Source organism: Astatotilapia calliptera, chromosome 22, assembly GCF_900246225.1.
Source record: "Astatotilapia calliptera chromosome 22, fAstCal1.2, whole genome shotgun sequence".
Lineage (NCBI taxonomy): Eukaryota > Metazoa > Chordata > Actinopteri > Cichliformes > Cichlidae > Astatotilapia > Astatotilapia calliptera.
In genome coordinates, this window is record NC_039322.1 from 14,332,351 (window position 1) to 14,351,873 (window position 19,523).

General features: G+C 38.9%; 1 protein-coding gene across 1 annotated transcript in view; it reads left to right on the plus strand.

Moving 5' to 3' along the window:
* csmd3b (CUB and Sushi multiple domains 3b) overlaps positions 1–19,523 on the plus strand; it is a 403,942-nt gene that overhangs the window by 234,688 nt on the left and 149,731 nt on the right. Inside the window, exon 8 of the mRNA XM_026157423.1 lies at positions 5,869–5,981. Coding sequence (XP_026013208.1) covers positions 5,869–5,981 — 113 coding nt within the window. The remainder of the gene's footprint in view (positions 1–5,868; positions 5,982–19,523) is intronic.

Consider the following 19,523-nt stretch of genomic DNA (forward strand, 5'->3'; position numbering starts at 1 on the left):
CATCACTGTCAAATCACTGACTGGGATACCCTGTCAGACCGCGATATTTAAAGAAGGTGGTCTGTAATAACTCAGGGCTGCTCTGAAGTACTTTTATAGCAGATATCTTGGGAGAACACTTAATAGTCACAGACATAATCCATCTCGATAGATGAATGGTTTAATAATGCATTACAAATTGTCCACATGGGGAAGATCAGATCAGCTAGCTTCTCAGCTGACGTGTTTCATATATTTATTTATTCATGTGTTAGGCTTTTGCTACAAGCTATGTCTTAACCTTTAATTATGCATGTAAGTAGTTGGTGAGCACACATGGTCGTTTTTCATTTTTCACATACAGTCATGCTCGGGACCTATGGAGCAGCAGTAATGCATCTCAAAAGCACTGGTAGGAGGAGGTGCTTCCTGCTGTTGTGGGGATACAATGACCTTTTTAAGATCCCATTCACTGCTGCAGAAAGAGTTTTTCTAATTATGGCTTAATCTCAGCTTGGAGTTGTTAAGTGACTCTTGAGCATTTGATTAAATGGTTTAATGTCACACACATGGGCTTGCTCTAATTCAATTCCTGTTTTAATATGAAACAATGAGAATACACACACTGTGCTATGATGTCATGGGAACAAGAGACCGAAAAGCTGTAAACAGCTGTAAACATGAAGAGGACACATAGAGGAGTGTGAAGAGTTCTTATGGTCAAATAAGATAAGATAAGATAAGATAAAACTTTATTGATCCCACAACGGGGAAATTTTGCGTTACATCAGCTCAGGTACCGATATCAGAAGGAAATACAAAAATACAAATAAGTACAATCAATGAAAAAAAAAATAAGATAATACACTATATTCAATGGTAGTATATACGCAGTATGTGATTATGGATATGGTTGGAAATATGGAAGACATAAACTATATAGCTTGACATAACTATTGTACCACTACTATTCCTATTTATAGACATGTACACACACACATGTACACACTAAATATACATATGTATACATATACATACATATATACCTGCACATGTCCATACACATGGAAGGTCTATTATGCATGAAGTGGTGACCGTGGATGTTCACAGTGTCCAGTGACCATATAACTATATTTATTTAATAAATAATAACTAAGAATACATACAAGTATTATTTATTAATAATAAAAAGTAACCTATATGCTGTAATGCTTTCAATAATATTAACGCTCCAACCACTATTAGGGTACAAGGTTTAAAGAAGAATTACTGATTAACAAAAAGTCCTAATTTATGCTACACCACATATCCTCCTCTGGTTTTATGGATAAAAGCTAAAAAAAAGTCTCATAGTGCATAATTCCACTACAAGATACCACGTCAGGCACCAAAAGTAATGTTTTGTCTGTAAAATTTTACCCAAGCAACACGTCCTTCCCAAAGCCTAACTAAGATAACCTACACAATTCAGATTAAAAGACAAAACTCTCCTGAGGATCAGGGATATTAGTTGCCACCAATCTTACCACTGCTTAACCTATACTTTATATCTATTTCTAGAAACCTTAATATATGCATGAGCTATGCCAGCACAACTATTTAATGAAGTGGTAACAACCTACTAAGGGCATGTCTGTATGTCTTGTCAGAGATGCTGAAAAGATATCACGAGTAAGCATTAGTTGCGGTGGCAGCTCTTAGAGAAGTCACAAATCTTTGCAGCTGACTAGGATGCATGAACAGTTGCAGAAAAGAATCAAAAGCATGAGATATGCAATTCAGCAAGTGTAAAACAGATGCATCCAAGCAAAGTCCTCACATGCATAGTTTAAATAACGTGCAGTAGTAGCAGGAGTTACTTTTCCCTGAAGTGAAGTCCATTTAGCTGCGGACATATTAAACATTACTGTCTAAATGTGCTACTAAATGTAAAGTGAGGTTGCATTCAAAAGGAAAAAAAAAATCCATCTACCCACACGATTACACAGGGCCTGGAGACTATCCCACCCCTCAGAGGTTACAGTCTGAACAGGCTGCTTTTAACTTGGTCCAAGTGGGTTTAACCTTTAGCTGCTCTTCTAGTCATCTAAGGCCAGACTAAATCAGGGATGTGTGGATCAGAGCTATGTAAGGGTCACACCACATGTTGATGATGAAATCTAAAGACGAGTCGTGGGTTTTGTCATGGTTTTGACTTTTCGGTGAAACGTTTGTGTAGGGCTTGATTATCTGGAGGACTGGGACCACTGTTAACATCCTCCTCAGCTCTGTTACTGTATCGTTGTGCCAGCATGCATGAAAAGCTGGTACTTCACACATGGCTTTGTAGACCACCTTTTTGTGTGTATGTGACTAATAGCCAACATCATGGAATCCTACTGATCTAGGGCACAAGGTGACCCTCTCTTTGTTAACACACACACACACACACACACACACACACACACACACACACACACGCAGAGATACACCTTCTAAAGCACCTGCTCAGCACTCTTGTGTTCCACTTTTTACCACTGTTATTAGAGTGTATTGGCACTGGATAATAGTGCATACAATATAATGCTCCTATTCATGCCTTTGTGCGTGTGTGTGTTGACATTAATGGAGTGCGTCGGTTTCCAGAAGGGGACAAGTGAACATGAGAGAGGACGGTCCACTTCTCTTTCAAGACCATTCGTGTGTGTGTGTGTGTGTGTGTGTGTGTGTGTGTGTGTGTGTGTGTGTGTGTGTGTGTGTGTGTGTGTGTGTGTGTGTATACCTGTGTCTTAAATCTAACAGCCAAGGTGATAGTACTAAAAATATCTCAAAAAATGAAAATGCAATGAAAGAAAGACAGCACCTGTTGCTTGACACTACAAGATGAAAGCGCCATAAATCAAAGAACTGGTGCATCGAAGGTGGTTAATTGCCAGCAGAGATTTTATTTGAGGTTTAGATATTTAAAGCCATACAGAATCAAGGGTGTTTTATTCTGAACTGCAAAAGCATTCAGTTCCTCTAATGCAGTAGTGACCTAACACACTTCACTTTGCCAACCACAAGAGCCTTCTTCACCTTCTCAACCAATTAAGTGGTCTTATTCTCACCACTTGATGAAAGTGTTGCAAATTGGGTCCCATCTGGTAGCGCTATGTACCCTGAAAGCCTTGATTCAGCTTGCTTAAATGCAAAAAAGCTAATATTTTTAAAAGTGGTTCATTGAAGTCTGACATTTGACGATCTGAATTTGCATATACTATGAGTCAGTTAGGTAGACTGTATATAAATCTTAGGAGGAAAAAAAAACAAATAATTGCCATCCTTATAGCAATCAATGTGCAGAACCAGTACAATAGCAACTACCAACTTCAGTTTCAGGAAGTGTCATGATGACTGACTTTTTGAATTACATTCTCACCCTTTATTTATATTTTGCTGAAAAAAAAATCGGAAACAGGTGCAATCATTTAATAAAACCTGTACATGCATAGATGGAAACAAAGTGTATTAGGCAAAAACAACATTTGTACCATTCTAACAAGTCTGTACTTGCTATGCTTGCTTCTACACAGCCTGAACTCAACTGTTTACGTTTTCTTACTATTTCTTTAAGCAGTCCTTATGAATAATCCTTCAGGCTTCTTGAAAGATGTTCCAAGCTCTTCTTTGGATGACTTTATTCCATTCTTTGTCACTGCTTCAATAATGTTGAGATTCGAGCTCTGCGGAGGCTGGTCCATAACTGATAGCATTTCCATTGTGAGTTTCTTCTAGCCAGGCATGTTTTTGCTTGACTGACAGCGTGTTTGGGAAGCTGTTGCCAATCAGACACTTTCAAGATATCGCAGGGCGGGATCAAAATCTGATCTATTCATAATTTCATCCATTTTGGCAAGATCGCCAACACCACTGTTTGAAATGCAGCCCCAAACCATGACAGAGCCTTCATCGTCTTTTACAGATGGCTGTAGACACTCACTGTTGCCTCACTTGACTTCATCTGTACATACGGATGACAGTTTAAAACGAAAACTTTAAATTTGGATTCATCACTCCATGAGCCACTTGTGATAACTCTGTGTTTGTACATTTTTATACATTTTATACATATTGAATGAACGAAATGAGAACACATGACGTGTTTTTGAACTGGCTGCTGTTAACGTAGTGCACAAAAATATCATATAAATTGTATATTGCTTTTTTTTTAAGCTTGAATGATGAATAATTTATAGGCCAGTGTTAAGATGGCTTAACAAGCAACATGAAATATTCTTCTGAAAATGGTCAGCTACAGGACGTAACTGAAAATGAGTGAAAAAGCAGCCAATGTCCAAAGAAAGAAAAGACCTTCAGAAAGTCTGGAGAATTATTGCTCAGGACCATTTATGCAAGAAAATACAAGAACGTCTGCATCCTTGGAAGCATAATATAAAAAATTAGGGGTGATTCAAGACTTTCATACATTATATCCACCAGCTACCTCCTGGGAATTAGACAGTGAACAGTTAATTAAGAGCGAGCGAGGTACCCTTAAAATTCTGCAAGAGACTGTGTGTAATTCATTCTGCATCATTACACTCACCATAGGCTTTGTTCTCACTTAATCCAAGACAGCAGCAACACATACACGACCTTTATAAACACTGAATGAATTTTAGAATATTCGTGATCCTGTGGAAGTGCAGTCTAAAGCACAGTTCCTTCGGTTATTAGCTAATTGTTAATTTACTAAAAATGTGAAGGTTTTACAGCCTTCTGAAACTATCATCAGTCTGGTTTTGGATCAGCTTTGGGTGTGCAGCAGTGTTTATTTGGAGATCAGAGCTCCATCCTCTCAGATGAGATTTTCTATTTTGGAGCTGACTGGCCATCCAGTTTCCATTCACTGCAATTGAAGTTGCAGACTGCATGTATTTTCTGTTCCCTTAATATTATACTGGAAACATAATATTTGGAGTGAAATGCCTCATATTATCGCATTCAACCACTCACAATATAACCACATCTTAAAAGCTTTATTCTTAAGATCTTAATGGTCTTTCTTTAACAAAATGAGAAGTTGTAAAGCTTTGATGTAGAGTGCCAATTCCAATAATGTGTCATCCGCCCAAGTTTATTGTGTTTAAACTCACTGAATAGCAACATAACGCTACATTTCCACTAATTGCCATAATCAGTATCAGATAAATGCAGCAAATATATGCATGCATTTACAGAAAAAGAAAAGAAAAGAAAGCCGGTGGAAGCAGTAATCTATTCGTGTTATTGGACTAAACAGAAATCACAGTGATCTCTGTGTCTCAGGTATGCTCTGTTTCCAGGTTTTTCCAGGGGACTGTAGACAATTACAGGTTCTTTCAGATGAGCGAGTATAAAGCTCACTAAGTCCAGCATCAAGCTGATCTGATCTTCTGCATAAGCTGTGTTTGGTGTTCGTGCCGGGAGAATGGGGAGGAGAAGGGCTGTGTTTTCAAATCCGCTCCAACAGTGGACTAGACTTGGCAAATATTAGGTTTCGTACCCTACAGCTGTGGCCAGACATTTGTCCTTTTCTTAAAGCCAAGCACTGGTATTACAGTTATACTGCAGCAAAATATGGGGGCACAAAGCTAAACCAGGTGAAGCATGGTGTTTAACCTATAGCAGGCGTGGCTCAGGTGATAAAGTGGGTTTTCCACTGACCGCAGGCTTAGAGGTTTGATCCTAGTCAACTCCTGTGTAGAGTGCATGCACTGCTAAGCACGTGTCTGCACTTCTTCCCTAAAAAAATGACCATTTAAATTTCAGTCATACAATCATTCTGTGTATTATAGGATTAGGTGAAGGCTAAGGTATTATAAATGTGTCTTTGTATGGATCCATGTTTTATTTCATTAAGCATTTTCATTCTGTCTTCCTTTTTAGGTTGTCGGGCACTAACGTCCCTTCTCCTATCGTCAGCAACAAAAACTGGCTTCGGCTGCATTTCGTGACTGATGGCAACCACCGTTACCGTGGATTCAGCGCACATTATCAAGGTAAGACGGGTGAAATCTGATTATCTTCACGGAGATGATTATTTAAATGCACGCTTGCACGCACACACGCACGCACATGGAGATACAGTATATGCACAGCGTGTTCATTTCTGAAAAATGAAATAGGATGTACAGTGTGTGCATATCTCTGCCTTTAATAACAGCTATTTTCAAGGTTCTGATTTGGCCTCTTTTGCCTTTTTTTTTTTTTGGCATTTTTGTGTTTGTGTTTCTCTCTGACAGTTGGTCCCCATCATCCCTCCCTCAGATTCCCTCTAATTACGTTTGTTGACTCCAAACGTCTCGCCTTTTCTCTGTCACATTTTCTCTCACTGTCTCAATCTTACTGCCTTTCTCTCACTCTTCCCTGTATCGCTTGCTCTTTTCTGTTTTTTCCCCTCTTGGGTAACTATTCAAGATAAGTGCACAGCTAGATTTCTTTGACACAAAAACCCTAACTGGTGGAAAGCACTTGGAAATTCATTTGGCATAGTCCATGTCCCCCAACAGTGATAATGAGAGTCGAATGTGTGGAACAACTGCACACATAGGTTGGAGGAGATAGTGTTTTTTCTTTTCTTTTTCTAAATGTAAAATTGCTTTCCTTACTTTCCAGCCTTCTGTTGTAGTCTTGGATTGCCTCTACTACTTTTACAAAAAAAAAAAAAAAGGTGTTTTGTGCATTCAAATTGCTAGTCCGTTTTCAAAAGAGTCCATTCGACATCAAAAGATACACAGACTTTGGTATTTTATCTTTTTTTTTTGTGCACATGTGGTACAATTACAAAACAGTACTTGTTTCAGTTTGGTTTCAATTTAATAATAATGCATTTCAACCATAATGTTGAGAAACGTAATTATATTTTGTGATATTTACATATTTTGTTGTATTTACATGTTTTATGTGCAAAGTTTAACTACTTTAAGCTAATCGCACGGTGGCATTATAGTTTGTCCGTGCGTCATTGCCCTGATCTGAGTGGGCAGCCAGCACACGCATAAATCTTGGTCATGCTTGACACCGGATTATTACTGACACACTGCCTACTCGCGTCTTTCCTCAGCACAAGTTGAGAACAAGCCCCCAAAATACCAAGCACACTCAGGCAAGAAAAGAGAAGGTGTGCGCCTAACCAAAATGCCAGCTCTCAGGAGTAGCGCTTGCTCCGTATACTAACTGGATCGTGTTTGTAGAGTTTGTTTGTAGAGGAGAAACTGTGTTTATGATCATGCCGCGAGAAGTAACAAAAAAAAAAATCAGCATGTGTCTGAATTGACACACTCGTACGCACTCAATGACACAATGCGAATGTGTCTGCCTCGCTCCCCTCCCACCATTTTTGTCACCATTTTTCCACAGTCAACTGTGTTTTTTTCAGACACCGTGATAAACACAGCAGTTTCTCCGAATAGCAGCCCGGTGACCTTCTGAATGATTTTGAACGAGTATTTGTCTGTCTTTGGATAATGTAGAGTTTGTTCTGCTCTCCCTGTGCACGCTTCCTGGCATGACGTTTAGCAAAGTGTTTGGAGAGTGGCATAAGCCAGCCCACCCATATGGAAAAGATATATATAAATCTTATAAAGTTTGTATCTGTCTTGTGTGAAACTAGTATGAAAAGCATACAAGAGTGAAAACAGATATAAGATCCCTTGAAAAATTATATAATGAAACTTGTATGTTTTGGATACTTACTAAAAAAATATATGAAAGTAATGAGAAAGTGGCCACTTTCATGAGTAAATCATGTAAGCCTTATATGATTTATATATGATTTACTCATGAAAGTGGCCATTTTCATGAGTAAATCATATATGTTTTTACTATTTCTTTTCCACATGGGCAGTGTAGCACTCTTGGTTAAAAGGTTGTAATGTTACATTAATCAAATCAGCTCAAAGCATGATTAATATAAAATAGATGCATGTCTGTGCATACAGGTGGCTGCTGAATGGATTTTACTGTGTTTTCTTCAAAATTAATATAGGATCGTAATTCATTTTAGCTTTTAATGCCAAGGGAGTGAATAATTTACTACTTTACTTTTGGACATTAAATCTAAGAAAACAAATGTTTTTAAATTTCTGACAACCGCATGAATTTTGTAGTGCAGTGATTCCCAAAGTGTGGGATGGGGCCCCCTGGTGGGCTGTAACAGTACTGCAGCTGTGTCGCAGTAATTAAGTAAGTAGTTCAGTTTGAAATTACTCACATCTATTTTAAGTGACATATTTGTATACATTATTTATTTATATAAAAAATGTAGTAACATTTATAATAGGTGGATATTTTGTTACTACACATTACTATTGCTCATTATGAAGTTATTATTACATTATTAATCAGAATCAGAATCAGAATACTTTATTGATCCCTGGGGGAAATTATTTTTTGTTACAGTGCTCCATTTTAAACCAACATTAAGACAAGACAGACAATACGCTAACTAAGAATAGTACAATATATACATATATATACATACATACATACATACATAAGTCACTTATAAATAAATATTTGGAAAAGAAACATGTGTAGCTGTAGCAGCAAACAGTGTGTTAAGTGGATGCGTTGTACAGGGAGATGGCCACAGGCAGGAATGATTTCCTGTGTCGTTCAGTGGTGCTTTTCGGTAATCTCAGTCTCTCACTGAACGAGCTCCTGTGACTGACCAACATGTCATGGAGTGGGTGGGAGGTGTTATCCAACATTGTCTTTATCTTGGACAGCATCCGCCTCTCCGACACCACCTTGAGGGAGTCCAGCTCCATCCCCACAACATTGCTGGCCTTACGGATCAGTTTATTAAGTCTGTTGGCATCTGCGACCCTCAGCCTGCTCCCCCAGCATGCAACAGCATAGAGGATCACACTGGCCACAACAGACTCATAGAAAATCCTCAGCATTTTCTGGCAGATGTTGAAGGACCTCAGTCGCCTCAAAAAATAGAGACGACTCTGGCCCTTCCTGTAAAGTGCTGTGGTGTTTTTAGCCCAGTCCAGTTTATTGTCAATGTGAACTCCAAGGTATTTATAGTCCTCCACAATGTCAACACTGACCCCCTGGATTGAAACAGGGGTCAAGTGTTTCCTGGTCTTCCTGAAGTCCACGATCAGTTCCTTGGTCTTTGCCACGTTGAGCTGCAGATGATTCTGCTCACACCACGTGACAAAGGAGTCGACCACAGCCCGGTACTCTGTCTCATCATCCCTGCTGATGCATCCAACCACCGCAGAGTCATCAGAAAACTTCTGAAGATGGCAGGTCTCTGTGCAGTGGCTGAAGTCTGTGGTGTAGAGGGTGAAGAGGAAGGGGGAGAGGACAGTCCCCTGTGGTGCCCCTGTGTTGCTAATCACCTTGTCAGACACACACTGTGGGAGACGTACATATTGTGGTCTTCCTGTCAGGTAATCAACAATCCAGGACACCAGAGAAGCATCCACCTGCATCGCTGCTAACTTATCACCCAGGAGGGTCGGCCTGATGGTGTTGAAAGCACTGGAAAAGTCAAAAAACATGACCCTTACAGTGCTCGCCGGCTGGTCCAGATGGGTGTAGACACGATTGAGCAGGTAGATGATGGCGTCCTCTGTTCCGAGACGAGGCTGATAAGCGAACTGAAGGGGATCCAGATGTGGTCTTACTATGGGTCGCAGCTGGTCCAGGATGAGCCTTTCCAGGGTCTTCATGATGTGGGAGGTCAGTGCCACGGGCCTGTAATCCTGGGGGCCACTGGGACGAGGCGTCTTTGGTACAGGGACGAGGCATGATGTCTTCCACATCACCGGGACCCTCTGCAGACTCAGACTCAGCATAAACAGTTTATGAAAGACTCCACACAGCTGGGGGGCACAGGCCTTGAGGACAAGGGGACTCACTCCGTCTGGTCCAGCAGACTTGCCTGAGTGAAGTCTCCTCATTTGCATCTCAACCTGGTATTGAGTGAAGGTGATGGGTGGGGGAGGGGTGTCAGGAATCTCACAGGAGGCAACATGTGAAGAGAGAGGCTGGCACAGTGGTGTGGCTCTGGATTCCAGGCTGACTGCAGGTGAGGTTGTGGGGGTGGGAGCAGACACTGTGGTGTCGAATCTATTGAAAAACAGATTCAACTCGTCGGCTCTATTCTCACTTCCCTCAGCTCCCCTGCTGTTGGTTGGCCTGAATCCAGTGATGGTCTTCATGCCCCTCCACACCTCTCTCATGCTGTTCTGCTGGAGTTTCCACTCCAGCTTCCTCCTGTAATTGTCCTTAGCCTCTCTGATCTTGTCCTTTAGTAACACCTGGACCTTCCTCACCTCCTCTTTGTTGCCCCCTCTGAAAGCCCTCTTCTTGTTGTTGAGGAGGGCTTTGATGTCCTTAGTCACCCACGGCTTGTTATTTGGGTAACAATGAACAGTCTGAGCTGGAACAATGGAGTCGGTGCAGAAAGTTTTTATTACAGTTTTAATGCAATTTTCAAAGAAAATCCATCACGTTCTCTTATGTTTTGATTAGAGTGAAGATTTAATTTAGGATTGAGTGGGCCTCATGGGAGTTTCTGGTTTTTAAGGGGACTGCAGCACCTTTGACTTGAACGGAATGGCTGATGTAGTGTATTGGTCACTTGCAAGATTTGCAAGACCCAACTAACAGCTGGCCAACTAAACCGAGTAAAGTGAAACTGAATTATCAATTAATCCACAATCTGTGGGTATGATGAGCTCATTAAGTTGCATATGACCCCAGATGATACTTTACTGCAAATGTGGCTTGTATTTGAGTTTTAAAATGGTTAATACTGTGGGACAGAGGTGGGGGCATGTTTGTGATTTTGTACAAACTGTGGGTCATCGTGGTTATCCCCCGACCCCCCCGCCCCTCCTCTCAGTCAACAATTCAAACATGGTTAAATGCCAAAAAGAGAAAAGACGATGGTATATTTAAACAGACATTAAGATTTAACTAAAAATTCTTAAATTATAAAAGTATTGTATAACAAGGTATTAAATAGAGTAAGTACAAGTAATTATCACCCCTTTCTCTGTAAAACATCTCTTTTGCCTGAATCTTCTCTTCTCTTTCCATTCTTATCCATCGGTTTTCTTTCCATATTACTTGACTGACTGATTGACAACCTGACCACTCCACTTGAGATTTACCTATAATTGGTTTAATTGATCCTAATTAGTTGAAAAGGTTAATCAACATGTTAATGAGGGGTGTCAGTGTGATAAACGAGTTGATTAATTAGTGGACTTTTTAACAAGATTATGATTGATTGGCTACTCTCTGTCAGCTGCCAGTCATACCCATTACTTTGTTGCTTCTAACATATTAGCAGAAGGACGGGTTGGGTGGCTGAAACTGTTAAGTCACCTAAAGTCACGCAATGTTCCTAAAGCACTGGCAGATTTACTTCACAGGCTGTCCACATGAGGCTTTTCTTTCTTTGAAATAGAGAATATTATTTCTCCATGTAGAAAGAAATGATAAAGCATTGATCACATTATTGACTTTGTATGTTAATTTATTTTGCTGGCCTATATTCACTAGATAATGAAGATAGGCCAATATTGAGAATGCAACATTGCCAAAGGCAACGATTGGCAATGCTACAATAGTGATGACCTCCAGTTGGATTACAGTCTTGTGGAAGTACTTGCAAAAATATTTATGTATATCACTGCAATAATTGATTGTAGATTATTTGATTCAGCAATTTTGTTTTGTTTCTTGTATAGTGTAGTGTTTTTTTCCTGTTTTTTCCTGCATTTATTTTTCTCTGCTGTTGTTAAATTTACTCCTGGGGTGGTTACCAACTCATATTTTTATGCTATTATATTTTTCGTCTTTTTACTTAACTCTGCAGAGCGTTCCAAATGAGATGTTTTTCAGGTCTACAAAAATCAGCTTTTCTCCTGGAGAATACATTATGAGACCCTTGGGCACGGTTAGTTTAGTGTAGTGGCAAACACAGGATGAAAGCAGTTCAACATTACACTAAACGACTTAATCAACAAATATGCTTTTGCAGGGTTTTGTTTAGTTTACAAGACGCTGCTATGAGACCTCAGAGGTCCTCATTTGGCTCTGGGTGCCGCCAGCCAGTTGGACAGAATGTTTGTGTGTCTGTAAGGTCAGAAACTCTGCTCACAGAAGCATTCTCCTTCTGCTGCGGTCAAATTATGAGGTTCTGAATTAATAATAATCTCCTAATGATTTATATCCAACTTTGCAGAAAAGGGGCAGAAGGGTTAGAGAGGCACCAACAACAACAGACATTACAAAGGAAGAAAAGAGGAAGTCAGAGAGTGAGGATGGTAAAACAGTAAGGAAATCCAGAGGTGTTATTAAAACAAATTGGCAGGTAGAAGAGAAACAGAGTGATGGGGAATTGGAGGTTTAAGGGGAAAAGTCTGGAATTACAGTGGGGCTAAATATCAAATATGTATAAATATTAAAATTAAGAATATTTTATATCATAATGCCATAACTGGCTATTGTAGACCACTTCAGAGGGAGGAAGTACGTGTGAGTGCATGTGTGCTTGATTGTGTGTGTGTGTGTGTGTGTGTGTGTGTGTGTGTGTGTGTGTGTGTGTGTGTGTGTGTGTGTGTGTGTGTGTGTGTGTGTGTGTGTGGATCGCTTTGTTCATGCTTCTTGGACAATGGAAAAGCCCATTCATAAATTAGTGTATTTAGATACGCAAAGCCTGCAGCTCCAGTGCATGGCTTAACCAAATGCACCAAGTTAATTACCCATTTAAATGCTTAATTGATGCTTCAGAATGATTCACAGTGGCAAGGTTTTGAAACATGCCATAGGCTTTATGTTGATAGACCTAAATTAAAGGAATGAACCATTTCAATTCACATATCTCACAGTAGAGAGTCTTCGTGTTAAAGGGAAAAATCACTTCTATTAAAATAATTTGCATTTTTTTAATAGGTTCTTACTTTAATATATATTTTTTATAGGTTCTTACTTTAATTTTTTTTTTTCATTCCATTTAGTATTTACACATTTGCAGTTGTCCTTGTGATGTAGCTCAAAGCAGGAAATATTTGGAAATACTAAATAAAGTACTTTAATATTTGATATATATCAACCTTCTACCTGTGAGTTCAGCTCACCTGTTCTCGCTTGCAATCTAAAGACGATGTAATGTCCAACCAAATTTAGTCTAAATTTCTGCTCAGTCATACAGTTATATTCTGTACTATCAGGAAGAGTTCATAGCTGCGAGTGCCTGAGTGAAAACAGCTTATGTCATGGTTTATCTGTGTGCTCCTTACTGTCTCCTTCACAGCTAAATACAAGCATATTAAGTATCCATTAGCATGTTTAATTGAACTTTGGTAATTATTCAGCTATGACAGCGTCCCTGGGTAAATGTGAATGCTATTTACCTCAGGACCAAACTGCCTTTAGAGATTTAGTTCCCCTAATAAAGAAAACTAATTTGCAATTTTGGCATTCGTTTTAAACATGCTGGACAATCCAAATGTAGGACTTTTGTGCTGTAGAAGACGACATAAAATGTAATAGTTTTTTGCCCATGAGGGGAAGTGCATCCAATGTCATGTCACATGTCATCTTGGGACTCAAGCAAATATTTTACATTTTAGTAATCAAAACGTATTTGTGTTTAATTAACCCTCAAGACAGTGGGTAATATGTGAGGTGAAACCATAATAGATGGTGATAAAATGGGAGGAGATTTGCTCAATTCTGCAATTACAGTTTCAAACCTTAAGACAGTTACAGTGAACAAAGTAATCAAGGTGGAGTTTTTTTAAGCAGATTTTAAGTAGAGTTATTATTAACTTCTTGCAGTGTCTCATTTATTCCCCATATACAGCATATTTAATTAATTAAAAAGCAAAAAACAACAATACCTAGAAACTGGCAAAGACAAACATTCACATCCCTGGACATCCCTTCATTGCAGGGGTCTCATAGCCTACTCCCAGACCTTCTTGCTTAACCAGATTGCTGATGCAGTCCCAACCACTGCACCACTGTGGCAACTCTACGACAACAAAACGCTCAAATTCACACAAGAAATAATAAATAAGAGAACTCTTTTTCTTCTTCTTTGAAAATAGACTACTGCTGAGAGGAAGAGTAACCAAGTTTTCATTAGTGACTAAGTCGAAGAACTTTTCTGAAACCCAGCTGTTCCACTGTTATGTATTGTGACTATGGTTGAACATGCCATCTTCTAGATGTGACTGAGTGCATTGCAGTATGTTCTTACCCCCTAGAAATACACCCGAGGCTAAAGCTGAAAATAGGAAGTTCAAAGTCATCTTCCCTGTTAAATAAAAAAAGAACATGAGCAGCTCTTCTCCCTCAAAGCTAGAAACGAGTGGATCAGGTTGTCAATTAAACCCTCAGTTGTCAGTGGCCAAAGAGAAACTGCAACAACCAAACAGTGTTACAGGGAATTTAGGCTTTAAATAGATTAACTTTAAGAATTTTCAGGACCACGTGTTTTGAAGAAAAACATTCACAGTATAATAAGGTAAAAAAAAAAAATGGGGGCATCTTGTGAGCCAGATGCCACATATGGTTTCAGTCAACCTGTGAGTCATATTTCTACTCAGCAATGCAGCCACTAAGGTACAGTCAGTCAGCCACAAACAAATGCATCAAATACAAAAATATGGAGCTTATAATAACTGCTTAGTTAAGACAGTGCTCAAAGAGTTTGTCAAAGACAGCAGCTAGTTCTACCTTTTTACATGTCTATAGACATAAAGTGTTAAGTCTAACAAGTTCTATATTTACATAACAATAACGATGACAATGCTGCCCTTTAATTTCTAACATCTAAGTTTTGTACTTGATTGCAATTTGAAAGAAAAGCTGGGAAAAGTCATGGTGTTAACTTACTGTAAAGCAAATGGTCTTGTCATCTAAAACTTATTACTGCACAATATAATGTAATGAATGAATGACCAGCAGGGACTAGTTTGGACTGTACCACAGTAACAGGGCTTAGTAACATGATGGATCTCCACTCAGCTAACATATTAGTCCACTTCATATTTCCTTGCCACTTGGTGAATTTAAGTTAAAAGGTTCTTCCTCTACCCAAATATGAAAAATTTGAGCCCTGTTTCTTGCAAAGTTGTCTTTTCTAAATGTTGCATTTTCTCAGCAGGCTAAAATAATTAAACTGTAATTACTCAAAACTGTACATCTGCCTAATTTATGCACAAGTTCTCCTTAATTTCTACACATTATAGAAATTAAAAGTATAAGCAAGGGAGTTGACATGGGTGTTGAGGATTTCAGGCCCAAACGGGGCTTAAAGTCCAGCTGACAGAGTTATTAACATTGTCTAATAAACCTGTGCAATTAATGTTTTATAATAGCAGTCACTCATTGCACACCTCTACATCAACCTTTACGTGTTTCATAATTTTATTATACATTCCTGTATGTAGTCTACCAACTCACCATGGCATAGACAAGCCAAGGTTTTTTGTTTTGTTTTTTTGCTTTTTATTTATTTATTGGTTTTATTTTTATTTTGTTTTCTTTATTTCTTGCTAATATGCAAAATAGGCACCATAATGACTTTGTGCCATTTCAGCCACTGAGAGGCTAAGCTAGGGGACTGCGCAGTTGGCTCACTCCTAGAAAAACAAATGATCCAGCTTCCAGGTACAGCTGCATTTGATCATTTATTTACATGCTTCAGTAATCCATTCAAACGATTGCCTTGGAGTACCGAGCTACTCCAAGGCAATCTATACAAAGCAAGGGAGTTGACATGCAAGAAAAGGAAAGAAATGCAGCAAAAAAGTACAGACTCCTGACTCACCCACTCTTCACAAACAGGTGAATGTATTTTGTCTTCATTCATTCAAAAGCCGTCTGTGTGACAAGTGTGACAGACACATTAAGGAAACGAAGGAAAGTAGGCTATCTATTGTTACTGGCTTTGCAGCCAAAGCAGTTCTGTTTAGTTACTCTATTTTCAGGACATTTACTCTCATTCAACATTTTTATGATTTTATAATTTCATCTTAATAAATTCCAACAGCAGCAAGAACTTATAAAACATATAAGAGTCCTGGGAGCCCTTCAGTTAGCCCATTGAAACAAATTATTATATTATATTTCCACAATATAGAAACTAGCTAGATTCAAGTAGACTAATTGTCATTCACAAAGTTATCCATATCCAGTTAATCATATGTTTAATGTTGTCGGCGGTCAGCCAATCACAAGCCCGTCGGCAAGCCATCGAGTGAATTGAATACTTGCCAGGGTTTCCATTTACTGTACAAATTTCAGTCTGAACAGTGAGAAGTAATGCCTGACTCTTATTAATGAGCATTAACATTTTAGAAAGCGAGGGTGGAAGGATCCTGACAATGCTGCAGTAGCTCCCGTTTTAAAATATCTTAAACATATAAGAAAATGTGTTCACAATATTAGGAAAATGGGTAGGTACACACAAAACAGAGGCGAAGCTAATTATTACTAAAATGGTCTGATTCATGGGGAAGGTGATCTGAGAGTCCATACCATACCATCATTTCTAAATGTGCTGCATACATGAATTTTCATTGTTCCTGCTAATTTTGCTTTGACATGCTCGCACCTGCCCCGATTCTGAATTTGAGTCTCTTTCCCCTCTTTTCATCATTGCACATGGTACTTTCTGTTTTGCCAGAATAAAATTGACTATGAGTCCAAGGGTATCACACTGTTAATTGGTGCATTTTCAAATTTTTGTAATGACAGATTCCAAACAATCATAAAAAGGCTTCCAGACAACCTGGCTTTCCATACACTTCTGCCAAACTATGGCTAGGTGTGTTTATTTTCTTTGTTCCTCGAGATGCTCTATTTAGTAATGAGACGAATGAAAAAGCCTAACCAAGACTAGAGATATTTGTTGGAGGCAAACCACGATGCCACAGTAAAGTCTGTAGAAGGTTAATTTGGTTTAGAAGCTCTAATCAGCTCTAATTCTGAACTTGTGCAGCTTTCAGTAACAGTAAGACCCCTATATTCATGGCAAAACACAAGAGACTACCCCACTTTGTAGTCTGCAGGAAATGTTGTGCCTAAGTTTTGGGGAATTAGCCAGTTTAGCTTGTTTAAGGTATAACGTGAGTAATCCATGAAGATGAATCCTCAAGACATAACGGAGGGAGAGTGTTTGCGTGACTGCTCTCTTTGACCTTCCCTGGCTGTTTGAATTCTAGGTAGCACCTCTAAATCAATAGGCTGATTCTGCATCCAAAATTTTAATGTTTAGAAAGCATTTTTAACTCCTGCATCAGCATAATGAAAATGTCACACAATCTTCCTGTTTCTGCACTTTATTGGGATTTTAAGTCCAACCCCAACCTGTGACAGTTTTTTTTTTGCTACAAAAAATAAAGAAAGGCTATCCATTTTAGCAGGATCCCTCTTGAATTGAAATGTAATTGTAACCCAGTTCAATTCCAATTAAATCTGAGAAAACTCTGCAAAGGTGCATCTACCATAGTTATTTATTTGGTTTCTTGCGATTAGCCTGTAAAGTGAATGAGGAATTTTGAGCTATCCTCCCTCCTCCTGTTTGTACTGTGCTGTAGAGAGATTGTGTCTCTGTACTTGCTTAGAAACAGCACCGTAATTCCAATATACTGTGGCAAGGCATACACTTCATTGCCTTTTTGCTTACTGGAAATGTTTAATTTTGTTGTTGGAGCACAAGATGTGCGCTATTTTACCCGCATTTCCCCTCCATTATTTGCTGTTGTTTTATAACTCTTTATGATTCTTTGTTCAGTCTTTCTATATTAAAGCTGTCCCAATCCAATAGGGAAAGTAAGGCCTCAAGCATAGGTGATGTTTAACAAATATTGAAGTGTTAAATTATTAATTAAGTATTCGGTTGACATTCTTCTCTGCACGGCTCTGTGCTTTAATGTCTAACCTTACACCTTCAACACCTGGCTGAGAATATGTGTGTCACTGTGTGTGTGTGCTAAGAGTATAAATGTGCGTCTGGTTTCTGCGTGTGCATGTGTGTGTGTGGATTCTCACCATTTCTGTTGTCCTCTGCTCTGTATGCAATTCTTTGGATTTACCAGTGTGCGTTCCTGTTTGTACAAATGTCCAGCTTAAGCTGACAGATCTGTCTGTTGTATGACGATGTCTCGTGGCAGTTTGCGCGTCTGCTTAGATTTAAGCATATGTTTGTGTGCACGCCTGTTTGCCCGTTGTCTATGCACGTGTCAGGTACGAGCAATCTGTTTCCTTCCCCACGGCACAGACCACCAATCACATCCCCCCATCATCTCTCTTCATTACGTATTCATGAGTTTCTGTGTCTGCAGGGCTGTGATTGGCCCTTAATGAACAACTGACGGCATTATCAGTCAGCCAGTGCTATGACAACAAAATAAGTCAATCAGTACAAAAGAAACTCCAGTCAACCCGTGGTGCAGAAACATTAGTCAACTCTAGCAGTGAAACAGTATACCCCTCAGGGAGGTTGACATATTTGATATTGTTGACTGCATGGTACCTTTGATATGACTCTTGCAGTGTCTCAAACCTGCTCGTGATCAAGTGCACACATCTTGAAATTCTAAGTGCTCTGCATAATTACAGCCAAGGAAGAGGAGAGCATTTAGCACATGTAAAGCGTACAATTTGGTTTTTGTGTAAATAAATCCCCAAATCCTTTTTCTTGTCAGCCTTAGCTTAAGAACCATTAGTCAAACTGAGTACAGAGACACTGCTGGCCTCAGGGGGATCATATGAGCTCATAAATCTATGAACTACTCCTTAATCATCTTTTATATTATTGTGGGAGCTTGCATTTTACCAGTGCTGGCTTTCATTATTGAGTTGGTGTTCTGCTGTTCCTGTATCAAAGGGGCTGTTAGCACTGGGGTCATTACTGTAAGGCTAGCTAGGAATGTACTTTGTTGAATTAATGTCAGTTGTTTGCGTAGACTCACTTTGGTGATGTAATAGTATTGCTCATCTGTGGTTACAAAATAGCAATTCTACAGTACTGATAATTATTCACGCCTTCTAATTACGCTCCTTAATTGAGCATATTCAAATTATTATTAACTAGGTGTAGGGAGAAGAATATAATCAGCATTACCAACCAACTCTGCCAAATCAATATTTCGATTATTTCCTTGTGCCCAGCTAATACAGGCAAACACTCAGGCCACCTATTTTACTTACTGTGCAATTGCTATTGTTATTAAACATATGAATTCAAATAAATGTTCTTCACATATATGAAAATTCAGCACTTAAAAATCTTATGAAGTGCATCATTAAATCTAACAATTTCTAATTACAATAGGTACTACTTCAATCTGTCTTGCACCATAAAGTTTATTTGCTGTGCTTTTCACAAGCGCAAAGCTCTGTACAGCAACACAGAATAACAAAGGGTAATATTATAACTTAAAAATATACTTAATAGCAACACAAATGCAAGATACAGAAAAGAAAACAGAAAGTTTTATTAAAAAAAATTATTTTCACTGCTTTTTAAAGGACTCCTCAGAGTCAGCAAA